Raw genomic sequence first — 22503 nt, 5'->3', positions numbered from 1 at the left:
CTATTACTATTCAAATTGCATAGTCATAGATAAATAATATAAATCATCCGACCAACAGAAGTGTTGAATTTGGCGTTCCCTTAACAAATCTATGGAAACTACCGCACCTGCGTAAAAGGTAACAACTACATTTAAATTTAAAGAGATGATACAACTTTTTACTTTTGTGCGGTAACTGGTAATAAAGGAGGGGCGGATATTTCTTTTTTTTTCTTTTTAACCCGCTTTGGGATGGGAGACCACACTGGCTGGAAGGCCAGTCCGTAAACACAATAAAATTTAATATTTACGTGAACAATAAAGATACAATGAGGAGTACTGTAAAAATGATATCGGCTGCCCGTTTTCCGACACTCAATGCGGTAAAATAAACCTTACTTAATACTTTTTAAAGTTGATTTTTGATTGTTTTATATTCTGTAACTGGTTATTCGGTTTTCACTGTAGGTTATACTCGTAAGTTGCGCATTGTCATAATGCCTCGAATGTTAGGGATGGGAAAACCGCTGTGAAAGTGAATCACAAGCTTTTGGAAACTGGTTTATGTAACTTTAAGAGTACTCAAATTTGTTGGAGGCTCGATAGCTTGATGTGCTTCGAAAAGTGGATAATGTGTGTAATACAAGTGTACTAATTTTATGATACTGACTACATATGTATTAACAGTATAAGTGTCTTGGCTATAGCTGTAAACTTATACTTAGTATTTACCTGAATAAAGAATAAAGTGGTATACCTGTATGAGTCATCATCAATACATCACTCGTTTTTATCATTTAGATAATATACATAATTTTACTTACTTATTTTTAATTTTTCAAAGAAGTTTACAAATATACATTTAAGATTTAAATTACTGATTTATTAATCGGATTACTTATAGCAGAATATCGATGAAATTTTCGATAATTATTAAATAAACATAACTGCCACATCTAGGTTTCAAATATAAATTAAAATATTAAATTCTGAAATAGTAAGTATACATGGGCCATAGGGAAAATTAAATAAAAACCGTTGTTTCTACCTAAACCATAAGTAGTTAGTCGTCGTTTCTTGAACGCTTGTAGGTGGCAGATGTTATGCGGGACAAATGACAGAAAATTTTAATATTTAAATAATTTACCTACAAAAAGTCCAATTGGCTTTCAAACCAATTTTTCTACATGTCACTAAACTACCCTGAACATTTAAAAATACATTTCACCCCAAATGTCAAACATGGTTGTTCAATTAAGTGTCAAAACTTGACATAACGCCCCAGACGTTTCGCCCAGACACATGTCATTTTTTTCACCACTTGAGAAGGTACTTTTAAGTGTTTACGAATAAATCTTCATAACTGTTACTTTATGGAGTTAAGTTACTCTTCATTTTTAAGTGGTTTCGTTTCAGATGTTTGTAGGTAGGTTTTTTTTTTGAGCAATAGTTTTATAAAGTAGTTTTTTTTTAAAACGGTATTCGGTCCATTGAAGTGAACCAAGAGGCTCTAAATGGAAAGATCAATAATTATTATTTTCTATGTATGAAATATCCAATCCCAATTTAGTTTGTAATCTAATACTGAAACCAATCCTAATTATTACCTAAACAATCATATAACTCGTAAAATTTAAGTTTTGCTAACTAATTGTACAGAGTATTGATTTTGCTTACATATGCGTTTGCGTGTAAGGATTCTACCTGTATGATATGTGTATGTGTGCGTAGTCGTTGATGTCTTTTATAAGGCGCGCTACTGGCTGCTACGCACTTAGGGATTGGAACTGTATTCGTTAATAATTTACATGCCTACGGTAAAGTTTCGAATTGTTTTTTATTTTAGTTGCTGGACCCTCAAATGGTTCTTAGCAAGGGAAATTACAGACACAGGACCTACGATGTTGGAGCTGGCCCGAGCATAGATAGCGATAAGAATTGTAAGTGCCAAATCTGGAGTCATAAGTAGAAGAGGAAGATATCATTGTGTGGGACACTTATTTAGTAAAAAAAGATAGGTAGGTATAACGTATGGGCACAGAAGGCTTCTTTTCTTTATTTATTTTTTAATTAAGGTCTAATCTCCAAAAATTCTAAATTTTGAGATGTGGCTATATAGCAGGCAAAAAGCGTGCGTTCCGTGCGAGCGTAGGCGCTGCACTACACAGTACACGTGCGCCCCGCGCGCTGCGCCGGCGCCGCGCGCTGATTGGCCGCCGCGCCGCCCCTCCCACCGGCGCTGACTCATCGCGATCATAGACATGGATCCCGATTTATGGCGCAGGGATCTAGGACTCGGGATGGGAATTATGGGATGTTTTGTAATGAGATTGCTAAATTTATGAAAAAAAAATGTGGCTTTCAAGCAAAAGGGTATATAATTGTAGGTGATCATAAAGGCGCTATTGCTCTAAAGTTTTATTTAGATATCGACCGTATCGACAAACAAAAATATTGTAATATACTTAAAAACGACACACATTAATGTTATTGTTCGTAAATCGTAGGTGTAACATTTAATTAGGTCCCTATTGCCTATTGCCTTTAGTGGAATTACATATCTGTTTATTATGTGCCTAGTTAATTACTGGCTATAGGTATATATATTTAAACGAACAAAAAAAATTAAAAAGCGGCCAAGTGCGAGTCGGACTCGCCCATGAAGGGTTCCGTATTTAGGCGATTTATGACGTATTAAAAAAAAAACTACTTGCTAGATCTCGTTCAAACCAATTTTCGGTGGAAGTTTACATGGTAATGTACATCATATATTTTTTTTAGTTTTATCATTCTCTTATTTTAGAAGTTAGGGGGGGGGGGGACACACATTTTACCACTTTGGAAGTGTCTCTCGCGCAAACTATTCAGTTTAGAAAAAAATGATATTAGAAACCTCAATATCATTTTTGAAGACCTATCCATAGATACCCCACACGTATGGGTTTGATGAAAAAAAAATTTTGAGTTTCAGTTCGAAGTATGGGGAACCCCAAAAATTTATTGTTTTTTTTTTCTATTTTTGTGTGAAAATCTTAATGCGGTTCACAGAATACATCTACTTACCAAGTTTCAACAGTATAGTTCTTATAGTTTCGGAGAAAAGTGGCTGTGACATACGGACGGACAGACAGACGGACAGACGGACAGACGGACAGACGGACAGACAGACAGACAGACAGACATGACGAATCTATAAGGGTTCCGTTTTTTGCCATTTGGCTACGGAACCCTAAAAAGTGTCTACTAAAGGATGGCTCACGTTAGACCGGGCCGTGTCCGGGCCGGAGCTTCCGGAGCTTCGTTTTCTAAGGAAAGCATCACGTGATCACCTGTCATCTGTCATAGAAAAGTAAGCGTCGGAAGCTCCGGCCCGGACACGGCCCGGTCTAACGTGCGTCATCCTTAACTTTACCAAAAATTAAGTAGCCGTTCCAAATTTACCATTTTTGCATCAAAAACCTTGCTGTATTTAATAAAAATAATTTAATTTACTGTCTGTAAGATCCATATTACGCCAGTTTTTAATTGATTAAATGCAAACACCTGGCAACACTGTACTACTATTTAAAACCAACACACATGCCATAAATTACTGGATTGCATCAACTGCTTTTTCTTTTGCTCAATGGAATTTGTAGCGGCCAGTAAAAACTAGATCTATTGCTGCCCACCATCTTCCTGACTACCTAGTTATACCTGCTTAGTTCATTCAGGTGTTTATATGTTTGCAGGTAAAAAGTCTGCGCCTTGTAAATTTATCTAGATAAAGATACTGATTAAACCAGATGCGCAAAAATTAAATATAAGGTGTGAAAAAACAAAACATCGCATCATTTTATCTTAATCGCAAACTTAACACCGGCCAATTACCTTAAGCAAATTAACCTAAGTATGTTTCGGCAATGTAAATAAAAATATAAACAACATTAGCACAACTAATCCAAGCAACAATTGCATAACCAACCTAATGACCTAAACTCAAAGATTACAATGTGTCGAAAAAAAATAGAGGCGCGTACCAATCGGGCGTAGGCAGGTGATGAGAGACCTCCCTCCATCCCGGGCCCGCCTCGAGGCCCGGGCTCGGCCGTCAGACGTGACCGTGCGACGACCGGCCGCGCTCATGCTCGCTCCCGCCCCTTAAAATGAAGTGTTTGTGGTTATTTGTGCTCACAGTTCTGTGTATACGGTGCGACGCCGCTGGCAAGCCTCGGAGAGGACGCGGCAGCATGTGGTGGTGAGTACACTCTGTTCTCGTCTTTGGAATTTTGACTAGCGAGCTGGGGTTTAAGGTAGTTATGATAACTGCAGTTGAGTAGAAACAATATAAGTGAAGTTTGATTGAAGATTACTGTGTGTTGACAAAGTTTATGTTATAAAAATGCCTTATACGCTAACATAAATTATACTTTAAGTTATGACGTTTTCATCAATGAAACTACAACCGAATCGTACTAATGTCACAACAATTTAAGAATACCTTAAAAGTCTTAGTTAAAAAGGCATGTAGAAGTTAAAGTTTAGCTAAATTGGACCGTAATTGTGAGGGAGTAAAGTTAAGTTTCGCCCGCCGCCGGATGACAGCCAGATGTTTCCCTCATATAAATCGAGTGAGATATTAATTAGCGAATCATTAAAGAAAGCTAACGCGTGCGGTTTATAGTCCACTAAAACTTAATTATTGACTTTAAACTAAAATATTACATGTTTAAGTTAAATTAATGATGTAATCTTGTTGGCTTTGGTTTGTTGTGACAGTTAATAAATAGCTGCATTAGATTTGATAGGGATTATGAAGATTTATTAGTACAAATATAACATCGTGTAGGTTTGTCATTTATTTAACAGATAAACACTTTTATTTATAGGTTAAGTTTCTTAGATAAGTAGTTGGAGTTTTAGATGTGATAGGATGTTTGTAACTACAAATGAACAGTCTTCTTAAACTACATATTATAATTTAAATACGGTTCGCAGGTGCACTAGATAGGTTGATTTAGAGGTTATTTATTTCAATCGGTTGTTTGTGATGTGGTCATATCATCCAGTTATAATATTTATATATGATAGGTATGTAGATTTCTAAACACAATAAAGCCTGCTGAGTTTAGTTCTAATTTAGTATATAGTTAATTTTAATGTATTTTTAATGTAAATTTTTAAAGTGTTGATTTCTGATTTGTTTTGTTCTGTCTGTACCTAATTTATGTAACACAATAAATAGTTAATTGTATTTCCGCACTAAATGTGTAATGCAAAGTAATATTCCATTTATAGTTCATTGTTCACAGCTATAAAATATTTGTAGCCTTTTTGATTCGATCTTCCGGCTATCGATTGCATGTAATGCTACTAATGCCAGTAGCACACAATGGCTAATTTACATGTAATTGTTTACGTAAACGCTTAAAACATTAACTAAATCATTTAAATAGCACCTACCGTATGCCTTATTGTTGTTTGAAACCTGTCATATAAAAACGTCACTTTCTGACACATATTTCATTGAAATAAAAGGTTATAAACTTTACGTTAGTGTATAATAAACTATACAGAGACTGGTGGATTGTTATTTCTAGACAAGGCGACAAGTGATCCCGGTTGACGGACGGGAGCATTCAGTTTGTATTTGCTCTTGCTATCTCTGAGCTCCTGGTATGTCTTGCCTAATACCACACTAGACCTAGATATCTTTTAGATGGAAAATAATAAGTAGTTTTTAATCTACCTAATACTCTAAATTTGACTGGAAAGGATCCCTAAATGGGATTTAAATTGGCCTTTGTAGGTACTTGCCTGTTCATGTTCTAAATTGTACAAATATGTATAATACTCATATAATCAATTGTATACCCAAGTGTATGTAATTATAAACATTCCCAGCGGTAGAATACAATAGTTGTACAACTTGTACTTGTACAAGTTGTACAATAGTTACGAGTTAGTAATATTTATACATACTAATAAATCGCCACTAATTTTAGCTTTTACCTGAATGTTAATTACTTTGTTAGAAGATTCAGTTTCATATTTAATAATCCAATATGTGAAGGTTATAAGTAATATACAGAAAAACTGTAATATCACTCCCGTAATTATAAATCACGACGATTGTTACGTTTTAATACTGACATAAAATGAATAAACAAATATGTTGTATATTATACCTGTAACTATACATTTTTTGTAACCTAGACTTAATAATAAATGCCGTCGGTAATGTTGCGCTTGCGACGGTAATCGTTAAATATGTATTGACATCTGTCATATTTACGTTTATTTATATTTATTCGTTAAATTATTTTTTGTCAAGATCTTACAATATTTTATAATAACATTTCGATAGCCTTGTTTACGCATTAAAAGGAAATACTAAACGTGTATATAGAAATAATTTTCATTCTTAAGTATTTAACTGCAACGTGTTTTGTTCTCAAGTTTCTCAAGACTTTTAATTGTTTAATTAAATGTATGACGCTTCTATCACGTTTTTAAGTCATTATGTTCTTATCACGGGTATCAGAACTAACAGGCTCGTGTTACGCGTTACCAACTTAATTGTTTGTTCTACTAATAAACTAATTACTACTATAACTTTGTTTATGTTAATTAACCATTATTAAATTAATCCTTATAAATTACAGTTTGCGGTATTACGCCATATAGTTATATCATTGAATGCTTACCGACCGACGGCACCATTTCATTAATATTTGTTACTAAATGTATATATTTATGTGACTGTATGCTATTATTTACATAGGTATTTTACTACTTACCATAATTTACTTATTTTATGAATACCTATAAATATATATTTTCGTCCATTAATAACTAAGCCGACGGCTTACATCGAGGCCTCTCCATAAGTTTTATGATTCATTTTTACATTGAGATTTTGTTAAATGTATTTAATCAAAACATAAGAAAGGAAATTTACAAATAATAAACATATACTTTCAGATCGTATGCATTCTCTTGTCATTAAGGAAATGAATCCCCCTTTCGCTACTCACTTAACCAAATGCCATCTGCCGGAACCACCACTTAAAAACCGAACATTTAAACCCGCCTAGCTAAACCGCAAAAACACCTTTATGAACCATGCCAACGCGCGTGTTAAACTTTACTTTATTTTTAAGTTATTAAAACTCCTACACACCGCGATAAAAGATAAAACAAAATTGTTCAACTAATTTGTATTCATCACATCTCTCCGGTATAACGCTACGGAATCGCGTGCCTGAATCGCGATAACACTGATAAAGCAGGCCGTTTATAAAGATTTAAACGTCGTGTGGTTAAAAATATCAATTGAGGTTGCTTGAAACTTTAGTATGTGTTGCTGACTATATTTTCGCAATACGATATTCGTTGCATCAAAAGCACTAAAAGCAGTGCCTAGGAGATACATTCTCTGCCCAGAGCGCCTTTCTTGAAGGATCATACACGTGGAGTAAAACGAGTTAAAACTGTTAAGAGTTGATAATATAGGTTTTATTTGTTATCAAAAAAATTAAGTTTGTTAGTACATTGGTACAAGTATGAGTATGATACTTGGGGTTTGCCGTCTCGAATATAGTTAAGCGTTCACATGAAACCAAAAATTGTTAAAGGTTTAATTGTTCCAAGTAACATTTATATGACAGATGACAAATAATGTTAGTTATTTACTTCATTAAACTGTGCAATAATATTTTTGGCACTACGAGATAAATCCATATCCATCTTCCAGTCAGTTGCAATGTTCAAAATGGTCGTTTGTTTAGTTTATTTCACTCCATTAACCTTTTTAGTATGTGAATATTTAATCATTTTCTACTATCTAGAACGGGTAAATCGGGTATAGATACCAATATTATTCAATTTATTAGTTTTCTCTATATTATTATTAATACAATTCGGACTATCATAGTATTTATTAGTTACATTTGTTTCATAATTTCACCAATAATTTAAACACTCGTTAACCTTTCCCAACCTACATTTATCGAGCCATGTTCATTCAATTAGACGACATTATTCATTCATGTAATGTCACCATCACATCAGAATGGCTTCATTACATTATACTCGAATGGCTTGATATTAATGTTATTAGACCGATTCAAGTTTGAACTTGTCCCATCCCGATTAAACTGGTTCACGAAATCGTTTAGAGCGTATGGCTATTCCATGGTGATTTTGAACAGTGTTATTGTTATATTAAGGCCCAATATACACTTGTATGTTTTACTTACGTAAGTAGGGGCACAGTTATACTACAGAATGAAATATGAATATCGTTATCTCATTCTGACAAATAGCTTTGTCCCTACTTACGTAAGTAAAACTTACAAGTCTATCTCGGGCATAACATACCTAGATCTTAAAAATCTGCTTCATTTTTATCCGACTAAGCGCCACTTGCACCATTCCACTAACCCTGGGTCAACCCGTTAAACCTGGAGGCACCATGGTTACCAGTACAATTTGATACTGGGTTAATGGTTTAACCTGTTAACCCCGGGTGGCCCGGGTTAGTGGGATGGTGCAAGTTGCCCTAAGTAAAGCAAAACGAGGGTTATGATTTTGACCGGTATGTATGTATGTATGTACATCTATTCCCTGATAATTGAGTTCAATGGTAATGTAATAATTTCAAGATCAAAAAAAAAATTTAGTAAATCAATGTTTTCGGCCTTTTAGTTGTGAATACTAAGAGTACCACTCCGTCTTTCATCACCCAAGGAAACGCTTAATTACCCGAATAAGAGCCCAAGCCTTCCAAAGACAATATTTGTTATTTTGACACATTCATACAGGCCTTTATCGCTGTCCAAACATTTCGTGTGCCCGTGAAAGTCATTCACGATTTTTTCCCTTAAGACTCGCTTCGTATTTAGTTTCCTACTGACGTGACAAGTGCTAAGAACTATATATGGACAGGCAAATATCCTTTGTTTTCCAAGCAGTTGTAGGTGTCGATTTTTTTTGTAGCACCCAATATCGGATTAAGATCTTTTTAAACTGTCGACGCGTCATTTAACATCCGAGACATTATGATAAGTTCAGTAACTTTTTGATGAGTAGAATGACCACAATGATGATGATAAGTATTGCATAAATTAAACTAAGTGGCAAATAAAATCGGACATAATAAAAGATTTGATTTTAAATGCACTTGCATGTTCGTTTTGAAGAAAAAACATGATATAAATTAATTGACGTATTGAGTTTCAAAATAAGAAATTGATTTATGCAAATGTATTAACTGCTGTTGATTATTTTACCTGCTATAAAGAACTAAATGCTGTTTATGTGACTTATTTAAATTTGATGTAATCATTAGATAACAATCTTGAAATATCTTATTGCCACCGATGTTTGGCACACTATTAGGATAATTTTATTCAGACAGACTGCAATAAAAAGTTTAAGAGCAAATCGAATGTCACAGCCAGAAGAAAAAAAGGTTTGAAGGAGTTAAAGAAAACAAGTTAGCGCACATAAATCTTGAACTAAAAGTAAAGAAAGCCTTAAAATCTAAAAACAAAACCGTGTCGCAGCGTCTCCACAAATTCTTAGAGGAAATGAGAATTTCCGACGAACGCGTCCATATTTACGTAACACTCGACTACAAAGAAAAGCAAATAGAAAAGTAATACCATTTCCAGCGTTTGGAGCGGCCGGCGAGTGCTCCGGGTTTTTTTGTGGCCGAAGACCAAGTTTTCGAACCGAGGACGAGTCAACAGCCCGTGATCTCGATCGCTCTGCCTGTTGACTCGGCCCCTCCAAGATTAATGCGCGACGCAAATATTTATCTAAACGTCTGCGGATTGACAGTTCGGTCGTCAATTGTTTGTTGTCTTTACCTTTTCAAATGAGCAGTTCATTTCGAGCACCCGGCCTTAAGTGGCGTTCGGATTATGTTTTTTTGGGATGCCATTGTCTTTTGCAACGGTGACAAAAGTGGATCGTTTTTGTAGCGTTTCGCTTTGTTTCAGGGGTATCGCGAAAGCGGGGGAGCCGAATAATTTGTCGCCTATATCTCCGGGCGTGTTGTACATGGACCCCGCTGTACACGCCACGTTGAGGAGGAAACAGCGGCGACTGGCGCGAGAGAACCCTGGGGTTCTAGCCGCAGTCGCGAAAGGAGCCAGCATGGCTGTCGCCGAGTGCCAGCACCAATTCAAATATAGAAGATGGAACTGTTCAACGAGAAATTTTCTAAGGGGAAAGAATTTATTCGGCAAAATTGTAGACAAAGGTAAGTGTTTTTTTGAAACTGTAGCCCTGTGTAATGCTTTGAAAAATTAGATTTTAAATATCAATGAACTGTTACAGCTTCTGTTGCCTCTGTAATCATAAATAGGTATAACTTTTTTCTCACTTTAAAAACACCTACACGAAAATAATATGGTTAATTATGTACTGACGTCGGTCCTTTCAAACCGCTATAAATCAAAATTTTGTCAGAGTGACTAGACATGTTCTTTCTGTGTACCCTTCATAAATATGCAAATGTTAAATGCGTCAGATTATAAGGGACGTTGAATCGGAAAAGTTAGAGATAAATAATTACCAATTACGATAATACGTACAAATCACACTGATCCTGTCACCGGTACTTAAAACTTAAACAGCCATTATAAGAACACGCGTCATTCATTTGTCTCAATTTCGGTGCAAAATAAAAGTTAAAAAACTAAGGCCATATAATCTTTTTTGGAGAAGAACAGATTATCGATGGCTTAAAAACTTGCAATTGAAATGTACCTATGCTTGAAATGTAAAAAGTGGAGGGTTTAGTGAAGTAACAAAGAGTACAAATTAAGTGATATTTGTAAGCAACCCTTTAGATGGTATCTTCAATGGGGTAGCGCGGGGATAAAGGGCTCATCAAGATAAAACATCCGGGATCAATTACGTGTGCCCGAGTGACGGGAGCTCTTTTTTTCATTTGTTAAAGGGAATCTGATTTTAATTAACGTTTTCGGAAATTGGGCCTTTGGGAGATATGATAGAGTTACAATTCGTTTGCTAGCAAAGCGAGAGTATTAGCAAATTAGTTTGTTTCTTTAATCTTCAATACATGTTATTGAATTAAATTAGAATAATTTAATTTTTCATGAACTTCACAATACCTACCTAATGAAATTCCTAAAAACCAAAACTTTCTATTTATAAATAATAAAAATCAGAATGGAAACGAATGTAAACGTAAAAAAGTTGGTAATCAAACTATATCGTAAAAGTAATCTAAAAGTATATTTCATAATTCGGAACCCTTAAATCACAAAATCACCATTATCCTGCAACCATTCCGCTTGGATGGTCGACGCTCCGCGAATATCCCTGCTATTCCGACATCACCTTATATCCAGTTTAACTGTGACCCTTAAATACGTCTCAACTATGCGTGATGAGAGCTCTATTTATACTGGTTCTATTGTGTAAGGGACCAGCAACGCATTAAATCCCATAATCTCACAGATACACCGTAGAGTCCATTTACTCGATTTGAATGGGCGATATTATCAATAGATACGAATCAGCAAATAGATCCCCATTAGTTCCACAATACTGGTACACTCGGACGCGTATTAACGCTGTAGATGAATAAACTTCAGGCTACGGAGATTATAATGGCGGACGAGGAATAATGATAGTGTTTTACTCATTGTATCATTCTAAAGGTTGTCATTAATGTTGTCGCTCCGATGAGAAAGTGCTTTACTTTTAACTGATTCTTGCTTCCCGTAATAATGTTTACTTTTAGGTTCTTTTTATGCTAATAACCTTAAATTCGTTGTTATTTTTATTTATTTCAGTCACAAATTACATATTTCTAGTTTTGATCTTTATTTTGAGAATTATATATTATAGATTCATTTGTATAGACAAGTGGCTTTAGCAGGTAGGTACTCTTAATATAGCATATTAATTAGTCAGCACGTTTGCTTTTATGCCCAACATACAGCATTTGTCCCTCTCGCACTCACATACTGGCAAGTAACTTAGTAACAGACAAATGGGATATCAGATGATTAATGTAGCATTTTATTTATACACGTTTGCTAGGTTGTCTATGCTTAACTTGGAACTGATTATTCTATAGATGAATCATATAGCTATTATAATAAATATACATAATCATATTAATTCGTCATTAAGATTCGATATAATGTATGTAGGTATCTACAGTGTTATTAGTGTTATTAACAGATGCTGCACCCTCAGGCCGAGCGGAGCGCTAGATCTTTTCGTGTGATTGTGATAGCAAACTCAATAGCTGGCAGCACTTAGATGATATTAGTTGTAGTAATCTTTGCGATCAGTTATACTCATAAAAATTCATAGATAGGAATTCAAACATAGGTACACTTTATAAAAAAAACAAAAGGCTGCGGCGCACTAATAATGTTCATAAATGAATCGATTTTATATTGGTATTAGGTTTTCCTTATTAAATACGGCCCCGGGTTCATTGACTCAACTCAATAATATAACAAGTAATTGGATAGACATTGACTAACACCTAGAATGACCTTTTAAACTACACAAGTGATCGTGAGAAATATTATAGTAGCCCAGTTAATTTACCGACTAGCGTAGATCAGAGTTACAATAAATTAGTTCTAGTGTGTGTAAACAACGGTCAAAACATCTACATCTTGTAGACACTTCGCTAAACTCGCACGGACCCAAACAACCAAACCACTTTCACCGTCCACAAAAAATAGAATGGCTTTTATCCCCTCTCATTAAGATACCAATTTGAGTAACAATCAAGTTGCTTGACTGCAAACGGTTACTTTGTTGCCCGAATCATGGTTGTTCCATCTCCGGTGTCCGATTTCGATGCTTTGTACGCGATATGCCTTATTATGAGCTCGCGAACATCTGGTCTTTTAAGAGCATTATTCGATAAAAACAGCAAAAAAGCCAGTTTGTAATTCAATTTTGTCGTTCAGGCTTTTTGCGCTGTTTGCAAACTTCGCATGGGACTTTACTGAATGATTAATACAAATTCGATTCACAATAGAATTTAACATTTCGATAATTAAGTTAATTAGTTATACGATTCAATCCACTTAGGTTTACTCTTTTTATAAACAGGTTCTTACGCAACCATGTAAAAAGTGTCTGGCATTGATTAAAACATAAATAAAAAGTTATATCGGAAAGCTTTCCTTAGATCGGACGGAGGTCGGCGCGCCCGCATTACTGGGGTTATCTTCAAAATTAAGAGCGTTCGCTTCCATATCTCCAGCTAATTCGATCTTATTTCGAATTCGTCGATATCTGGGCCCATCCGTTTGGACTGGAGTGCGCTCCGGTTATTGAACTCGCGTTAATGAAATGTCCAAACGTTTGCGGTAAACGATGTTTCTATTAGCTTCGAATGCAGTGAAAGATGCTATTCTTAATGTGCGCTCACGTTTCTTAGGGAATGTTAACTATTGCTGTGAATGGAGGCGATTGAGTCATTCTTTGTTGTCGGTCCGTTCATTCGAATCCTTTCTACGCTTTATAAACTTCACGAATTGGGTACTTTCCTCTACTTAAAATAAATTATTTCACACCGTGCACGAAATAAAGCACCAGATAATTATTAGAAAAACATAGATAGCAGTTATTGTTAAACACAATTTATTTTTAATAAATCGGATGAAAGTAGAAAAAGTAGGTGAGTTGACTGTGACGTCACTACACACGTTTTCATATAAATTCTATATTAGCAAATCATTTTGACAGTTCTAAAAAAGAAGCTGATTTGACTAGTAGGAAAGTAGCCCATTGTGTAACCCTATGGTCAAGTTGTAAAAGGTTCTTGCCAACCACAATATCTATGTTCAACATTAATGGGCACTTAATAAGCCTTCGTAAACGAGACCATAAACCATTTAACTTATGAAATATTCATGTAAGGTTATTGGTAACAAATCGCAATTAGATTTATATGTTTACTCAATATTAATGATCATTAGTTGGAAAAAAGAAACGTTTCGGGGTCGACACTACCCCGCGGCGAGACAGGTCTGTGTGGATTGGTAAATCAAAAGAATTATTATCGGTCCAGATCCGGATTATTTATTTAAATAAAACATGTAAATTGCTGAGACAGAACCAATTTAAAGTAATTGAGCACGCAAGCGATAATTATCGCCATTTTGAGAATAGTTTTATGACCAAATGGGAATTAATATTTGAATGGATTTATAATAGGTACCAATTAAGATTCTATCTTTTCAAACCTACTCATGTAATTTGTGTATAATATACTTTTTAGTGGCATTATTGGTATCATCTTGGGTCGTCCCATTCGTTTCTCGTGAAGTTCTTAAATTAGTCCTATTCTACTTTCGTCACCCATTCTACATTCGTCACAATCGTCAGTCGCTTTCAAATCTTTCAATGTAGAATGAGTGACGAAAGCAGAATAGGACTAATTTAAGAACTTGACGAAAAACGAATGGGATGACCCAAAATGATACCGCATTATTCTATGGAAATATATTTATGTCATATCCACCGGTTATTCATATATATTATATTCCTTAATAAAGGACCTCGCTAAAAGAGCTCGGAGACCACCGTATAGTTATAATTTCACTGATTAAAAAAACCTCAGCGATTACAAAATTTATGTTATATGCGTGTGTGTTTAGAGAGTATTACTTTATTAAGAGTACGCGCACCGGGGCGGGCGGCGGCCGCGCGTTACTGCCGCAAATATCAACGATAAACTTTTTATACTTTGCAATTACCTCCATTTGAGAAACGCATAAAAACGCAGTCGATCGCGGCGGGAGGCAGCGTCCGTTAATGAAGCTCGCGAATCATAGCTTAATAGAAAACGCTCATCCAATCCTGGCTGACAAAGAGTTTGTCTCGCAACATAATTACCGCTCTGCTCACAAAGACCGCCCGGTAGGGCGCGAATAATTACTAATTTACACCTCGTCACAGCATTGACACTAGACGAGACGTCTTCATCCCATTGTGGTGCAAACCTCAAGGATCGCATTAACACAAATGATGACAACGGCACAATGAGCTCGAGCCTTTATGCCTCGTGTTATTGTCGAGAATAGAAAAATATATGGGTCCCCGCGGAGCGAGCGAGCCCTCCTGCCGAGTAGTTTAGCGAGCTCCACGGAAGCCGCGTTTACACCTAACATCGCCTAATAGCAGGTAACTCGGCCAATAAAACCCGACCTTTTTTCAAATATTTCCTGTTTTGAAGTGTTTCGAATATCGGCTCCCAAGATTCCATCGCCGTGGGTGGATAAAACGTATAAAACGATCGACTCACAAAATAAAATGGATACAAAATGCGCTCGACGAAATATTTAATGCTCAATTAGATAAGCGTTTTAGGTTTTGTGGCGTTTGAATTGTTTTTGAGATACAGAAGTTTCGTCGCTTCGTTTTTATTCTACTCGCGTATTCCGCTAAGGCAAAAAGTTGGTAGAATTTAAGTTTTTGTCTTGCGAAATTACGACCTATCAAAAGTTTCAATTCGAGCTGCCCGTTATTGTTTATTGACAGCTCACTTGAAACGGAATTATTTTCGGTACTTTTTTTCGAGTTTGAAAACAAATGTCTTTGTCTGTCGCGTGAATGGCAATGGGAATGGAAATGGATGGCCGGGAGCGGTGGCGGATGGTAGCCGGCCGAGTGGTAGCCGCTTTGTGCCACTCACAATGAGTGATATACGGCCGACGTAATTCTCAATTGTCGCACTGAAGGCTCGGACCGCGGAATCAATGTGAAATTATCACCCATACACGGCATAACGAAAATGAATTATTGCTTTTTATTGCCCCATTCTTGACGCGCCTTTATAGCAAAATTACCTTTACTAGTTCACTTTTGCTTTGTTTTTGCACCTTAATGGCTAGCTACCATTGCAGGTTCCTTTCATTTTTGTAACGGCACCTTAAGTCGACGTTACGGAGTAATTTTTATGTGTTTTTCGACGAAACGAATCAAAGTCATTTCTTTTACTGCAGAAGATAAAATGTCATTACACGGCAGTAAAACGTTGTATAAATACAAATCTGTAATGAGTTCATCATAGTTCGATAGAGCCGCGCTCCAAACCGGTCAAACGCCGTGGCTCCTTTTATAAACGCGTGATTTATCGCTGTTTTGAGTAATTACGTCCCATCAAATTTGAATAATGTAAGTCGTTGTAAATAATAAGGCTCATGAGGCGCGACGCGCGAACCGTCATAAGTCAATCCTTCTTATTAATCTCGCGGCAACACTTAGGCGTGATGACTTAATGCGGACAGAGACGTATTTAATTAGTGCATTAATATTGAATTATTGAATGATTCGGCGCGGCCAGGTGCTCGTCAAGCGTCAACAGTGATTAAGTTTTATTTCGCACGAGCGATCGGCCGATCCGATTTTGACTTTTATAAATTTCCAACGCCTCGCCTTAACTGCCAATCCTCTGGATGGAATTATCGCTCGCTGCTCGCTGTAAACCGTACAGCCGACCATTCATTATCCGCACAGATAATCCACCGACAGCACTTTATTATCAGTTATAATAATAATTTACTTTTATAGATTAACATTACTCATGTTTGTTCTTATTTGACTGCGATTTGATGGGATGAAATTGCCATAATAAAATAATAGGGCGCGTTAAACATGATTATTTCAAAGGCAATGCAGGCGCTATTGTCCGTGTCGCAGGTTACGTATGGCCGGTGTCGGATTAGAGTTGTTTGGGCGGTTAATTAGGCCCGAAGGACATTTACATTTTATTTAATACCGTGACTAATGCGGCCTCGCGGATGAAGCCTCTTTGCATCTGTCATAATTTTTCTACGTCGCGATTTATTCGCAAAACGCGACAATCGGCTTTGTAGCTGGGGAAACCGATGGGCTTGGTCACGGACACAAATTGCACAATTATTTATAGTTGAGCATTGAGCAAATATTGTCTCGCGTGTTACAACACTTAGTGTAAGGCCTGAGTGGACGCTGGAACCGGCGCGTTCGGCGGGGCGTGCAGCGTGGCGTCGGGCTCACAAGTGATTTGAGCAGCGTGCACTAAACTAACACGAGCGTCCAGTCAGGTCTTACACTTAGAGTTATTCCTAATTTATGTCAAAGTCGGTGAATCATCGGTTTGGAAGCCTCGAAAATTCTCACAGAGCGATTAAAATGCGCAGTTTATTAATTAGTCGTACCGTTGGTCAAGAAAGAGGCGGCATTAAAATCTCAGCGGGCACTCATTCACAGATGTCTGTTGACAGATGTGTGGACAGATATCTACGCGTTATGAAGCCGTTTATTGGGCGCAGCACGTGGTCGGGCACCTGGCGACTCCCCGCCGGCAGACCTCCGCACTCGACGCACCAGAAGACCTCTACCGTTTTATAACCCAACTATAAATCGGATTCTTGCGTTAAAGATAAAAACATATTACTTGTACATACAACATTATAATGTTGGAGAGTTTGTTTACAAAAACGCACAGAGAAGTATGTAACCGTGTTAGCCGAAAGCTATCACTTTACGATTGTTATTTACGTGTGCCATATTTAATTGGCCCGCACCTATTCGTTATAGTTAATGCGAGAGAACGTTTCCAAGTCATTACTGAAGATAAATGCCCTGCTCTGCGACGCTCGTATTCGTATTCTGTACCGTGAATTAATTTCGTCCGAGCATTGAATGATGGCGAAATTGACATTAAAATTCCCAGTCGAACGTCTAAAGTAATTGCTGAATAAAATACTTTTGTATAACATCCCAAAGCGAACAAAAAGCGGTCCCGGGCGGCAGTGTGCGTCCCGTAATTTATATCGGTGCACGATGACATCTCAATAAAAAAATGATTTCATTTGCTTATTGAGTCCTTAATAACGCTGGCGCTCCGGGCTCGTTCCACATATTTTTGATATAAATAACAACAAATACGCGTTCCTTATTATTTTTACATCCATAAAGGAGTCATTCGTTTTTACCGAGCGGGAGGTGGCCGGTAGCCCACCAAAGGCGTCGCTGGCGCGTCGTACACTCGAGATCGTACGGCGGGAGGTGACACGGCCCGGCATTAGGCCCGCATTAATTGCTAATTTTACGTTAATCGAGGGCCTATCTCGTGAGCGATCGAGGGTTTTATAGCCTGCGAGGAATTCCATCCCGGCCTTGACGCGCAGGACCCCTTAATGAGAGCTACACTAACAATACCCGAGGTATTAATACGCATTACGCCGTAAAATTACAATGTATACGCGAATTAATAATGAGATAATGTCCATACGGGACAGCCGAGAAAGTTTATGCACATTTTTTTAAACGAATGTAAATTTAATTATGTTCGACGGCTAGGCGGTCATTCATTATTCATTCGGGTCCGTTAATAATATCGTCTCGTTGCGTAGACAAAGAGTTGGGCTCGCTTTAATCGAGCACTGGGGTTATTAAATCGATATTAAGAGAGAGGGATCGACGCGCGTACCACTTGTAATGATCAAATTTATAATCTCTCGGGTAGGTAAGGCACTTCTTTATTTTCAATCGTGGAGATATAGATACCCTCTCTCTTTTAATTGTATTTTATGAGTATTTGATTCTAATGCCGGCTATTAATTATTTATAGCATTCGATACGGGATGCGCTGCGCTCGTCCTCGGATGAATGGGCCTGCGATGCTCGCTTTATGCTCTAACTTCATCTTAAATCCGGACCGAACATGACTTATTCTGTTTGCTCGGAATGTCGTCCCCGCTTTTAATTAACATACCCATAAATTCATAAAACGACAATGGGTACCTCAATATAATTAACCTAATACCGATCGTGCCACAGGGTCTGCGCCATATACGATTTGTTTACGACTCGTTTTGAAATATTTTAATACCTCTTCTACCCTTCGCGATAAATGTAATTAAAATAAGGCCCTCCGTTATTGGAACGAATTAATTTGTATGAAATGCCAAACATGTCAAATTGAAAAATGTATTGAACCATTCCATTCGCATACCGCAGTGCATATTCGTTTTATTATTAACTAAACATAATAAGTTATCACTACATAGGTACCTAGTATAAAACAAAGTCAATTCCCGCTGTCTGTCTGTCTGTGTGCTTAGATCTTTAAAACTATGCAATGGATTTTGATGCGTTTTTTTGTAATAGATAGAGTGATTCAAGAGGAAGGTTTATGTATTATTTGTGAACCCGTGCGAAGCCGGGGCGGGTCGCTAGTTGCTAATAAAAAGTAGTAATGGGAGTTACAAAACTATGTCATTTATTGTGCGCTAAGGGCATGTTACGGCTTTGGTTAAAAAAGTATACAATTTGTGTTATCTTGTCGTAGGTTGCCGAGAAACAGCGTTCATATACGCGATAACGAGCGCAGGAGTTGCGCACGCGGTGTCGCGGGCGTGCGCGGAGGGCGCCATCGAGTCCTGCACGTGCGACTACTCGCACGTCGACCGCCAGCCGCACCGCAGCCGCTCCGCCGCCGCCGCCAACGTGCGCGTCTGGAAGTGGGGCGGCTGCAGCGACAACATCGGCTTCGGCTTCCGCTTCAGCCGCGAATTCGTCGACACCGGCGAGCGCGGCAAAACGCTCCGGGAAAAAATGAACCTACACAATAACGAAGCCGGCCGAGCGGTAAGTCGATTGGCCCACTCGATCCATCAACGCTTATCCAATAGCCACTTAGCCGGTAGCACCTCATAAACATCCATTAAATAAAACAATCGGCTATCGAGCCAACGACAGGCATTGTCGTCTGGCGTGTTTACATTACCATTACGGGTGACGATTGATCCTCGCCACTTGACGCGTCGTCCGTGCATTAATTACGCCGCGGGCCGGGCCGGCGCGACCGCCACCCATTCGTTGCGCTCGCGCAGCTCCCTCCCACCGCACCCACCATTTGCATACCCACTGTCTGTTCCCCCCTAAAATTCATCTAAAAGGAACGACGGGCGCCTCGAGCCACCCGGCCGCATCATTAAGCCACGCGCTTAATTCCTGTCACGACACACGCACTGGGTGTCCACCTGATGAATATTCACGACATTCCATCGATTGTTTTACACATATTTGGACACTCGACCATACAATGTGAATGAATAAATACGCGTTCCGCGTTCTACGAAGCGCCAGCGCTCGGGGATAGTAAAATATTTACTGTCTCCGTCCTCACGTCATTTATCTACCTTCTAAGAATGATGAATGTCCCTAGAGCATGATTTATGATCGGTCCACACGCGGTGACGACCGGCCCACCTCCTCACGATTTGTAACAATTTGCTCGATCGTGAGATGCGATCGACGGAGTGCGCTTAAGGAATCATCGATCACTACTATCGACGCTTATCGAAGGAATTTAAAGATATTCGTACATCATTATGTATCTGATGCTTCTATCGAGACCCCCTTCTAGGCGCAGCGGCAATTCAGTACTAATAATATTATTTTGTTGGCAGCACGTGCAAACGGAGATGCGGCAAGAATGCAAGTGCCACGGCATGTCGGGATCCTGCACTGTAAAGACGTGTTGGATGCGGCTGCCGAGCTTTCGGTCGGTGGGCGACGCGCTTAAGGACCGGTTCGACGGCGCATCGCGCGTCATGATGCATAACGCGGAGGAGGCGCCCGTGCAGCGCAACGACGCGGCGCCGCACCGCGTGCCGCGACGAAACCGGTACGGCTTCCAACTGCGGCCGCACAACCCGGACCACAAGTCGCCGGGCGTCAAAGACCTGGTCTACTTAGAAGCCTCGCCGGGATTCTGCGAAAAGAACCCACGGCTAGGCATCCCCGGCACGCACGGACGCACCTGCAACGAGACGAGCATAGGCGTCGACGGCTGTGACCTCATGTGCTGCGGGCGCGGCTTTAAGACTGTAGAGATGACAGTCGTGGAGCGGTGCAACTGCACGTTCCACTGGTGTTGTGAGGTCAAATGCAAGGTGTGTCATACCCAGAAGAAGGTCCACACGTGCTTATAGGCGTCAGACGTCGGACTGTGTACCAGTTACACTTGTGATTAGAAATTCTGGTGGTTGTGACTTGGACTCGAGAGTGGACCCGTTTCAAGTGCTCCGAGGCAGATAACGGACCGTGTATATAATCGCTTCACTTTTTCTTCTATCGGAGTCGACGAAATCGTAATTCATGTTGACTTATGTAAATAGTTCTATATCACTGTTTATTTCTTCTTTTTTACGCGTATAATTGATCCGGCGTGAAATTAAAATAAGCGATATACTGTGTAGTAATCTCGGCCCACTCGCTCGGTTAATTTATTTGGCTATTAAGTGCGAACATGTGATCTAGTAACGTTATTTTTGTGAACACTGTCGTTCGGAAACTAATGAGACCAGTTTAATGACGATTTGTTTCTGTCAGCCTGTCATCCCTGGTACAATCGGAATTGGTTTTATTGGTTTCCTTATGCAGTCAGGTGTATAATTTATTTATTTTAGATATGGTACCTATACGTATTATTTCCGTTTGACTGCGCTCCGACTGGAGACACCTACGCTACGCTTATTCTGACTTTAATTGATATTTCTTAATATCATTTCAAAGTTGTGTATAATAGATAGATTTTGTTTTTGCGGATAGTTATACTTGGATATAACAATAGCAATGATTATATCGGGTTAATTAGTTATATTAATGCATCCTACTGTGCACGCACGTATAACTGTTGCATCAAAAGCGAAATTATCTTATAAATATAATTTTCATATTATAATTAGGCTTGTTATTGGAATTTGTGTCTTATTCCGAAGGCATAGGGTGTCTTCGCGGACGCTGGGAGCCTGTTATCAGCCCGCAAGTAGTCGTCGTAAAAGTGTCCCACATTACGAGATAAACGCTCTCGAGAATTTTAATTAAATATTAAACGAATTAAATAATCAGTATTATACGTATAATATTGTATGCGTGCTGCGTCCGATAGTCCGAGATAATATGCACGCGAGCTTGACACATGTTGTACATTTTATACATTATGCTCGTCCATTTACGCTGTCCTTAATATATGTCCTCATGTTAAAGCATGTGTGTCACTTTTAGTAACTTTATATTGTGCCGATTTTACGGATTTTAGTAGAAGTATCTACAAAACTATTGATTGATGCATGCGATATATAAATTAATGATTTGTAACTGATTAATTGTAACAGACCACCGTTGATTTGTTTCCACTAATGAATAATAATATGACATTGATATGAATAATATGATTGAAGGATACCCGATGTATCCATTAAGTTTGGGGCGTTTTTGTAGTTGATCGTAAATTTAATTTTCTGTCGTACAAAATTGCCAAGAGCAGACAACTATTTACTAATAAATGTATTGTAGCTTTAAAGACATGCTAAACCAGATGCGTTTGCAGTACGCTTACAGCTCCCTACGTAGAGACTCGCGTTCTAACGTCATTTGTAATGTATGAAATTACATGTCAACTGTTACATTCTTCAGATATTACGATCAGCGTGTGCATACGTGTATTTAAGACGGAATCTGAATCGTTGC

General features: G+C 38.2%; 1 protein-coding gene across 1 annotated transcript; it reads left to right on the top strand.

Annotated features, from left to right (window-relative positions):
- The first annotated feature begins 3864 nt into the window (after positions 1-3864).
- LOC134648132 (protein Wnt-1) lies at positions 3865-22184 on the top strand. The gene is made up of 4 exons (XM_063502604.1): positions 3865-4216; positions 9966-10228; positions 19316-19614; positions 20439-22184. The coding sequence occupies exons 1-4, from the start codon at positions 4125-4127 to the stop codon at positions 20961-20963; spliced, it is 1179 nt and encodes a 392-aa protein (XP_063358674.1). The 5' UTR covers positions 3865-4124; the 3' UTR covers positions 20964-22184.
- The last annotated feature ends 319 nt before the right edge of the window (positions 22185-22503 follow it).

The sequence above is a fragment of the Cydia amplana genome, chromosome 5 (genome assembly GCF_948474715.1).
Source record: "Cydia amplana chromosome 5, ilCydAmpl1.1, whole genome shotgun sequence".
NCBI lineage: Eukaryota > Metazoa > Arthropoda > Insecta > Lepidoptera > Tortricidae > Cydia > Cydia amplana.
The sequence above is the reverse complement of the archived record's forward strand: the minus strand, read 5'-3'. Positions and strand labels throughout refer to the sequence as shown.

Coding starts and splice junctions, on each gene's coding strand:
- LOC134648132 (XM_063502604.1), top strand. CDS start 4,125: ATGAAGTGTTTGTGGTTATTTGTGCTCACAGTTCTGTGTATACGGTGC. Junction 10,229..19,315: donor CGGCAAAATTGTAGACAAAG/GTAAGTGTTTTT, acceptor ATCTTGTCGTAG/GTTGCCGAGAAACAGCGTTC. Junction 19,615..20,438: donor ATAACGAAGCCGGCCGAGCG/GTAAGTCGATTG, acceptor TTTTGTTGGCAG/CACGTGCAAACGGAGATGCG.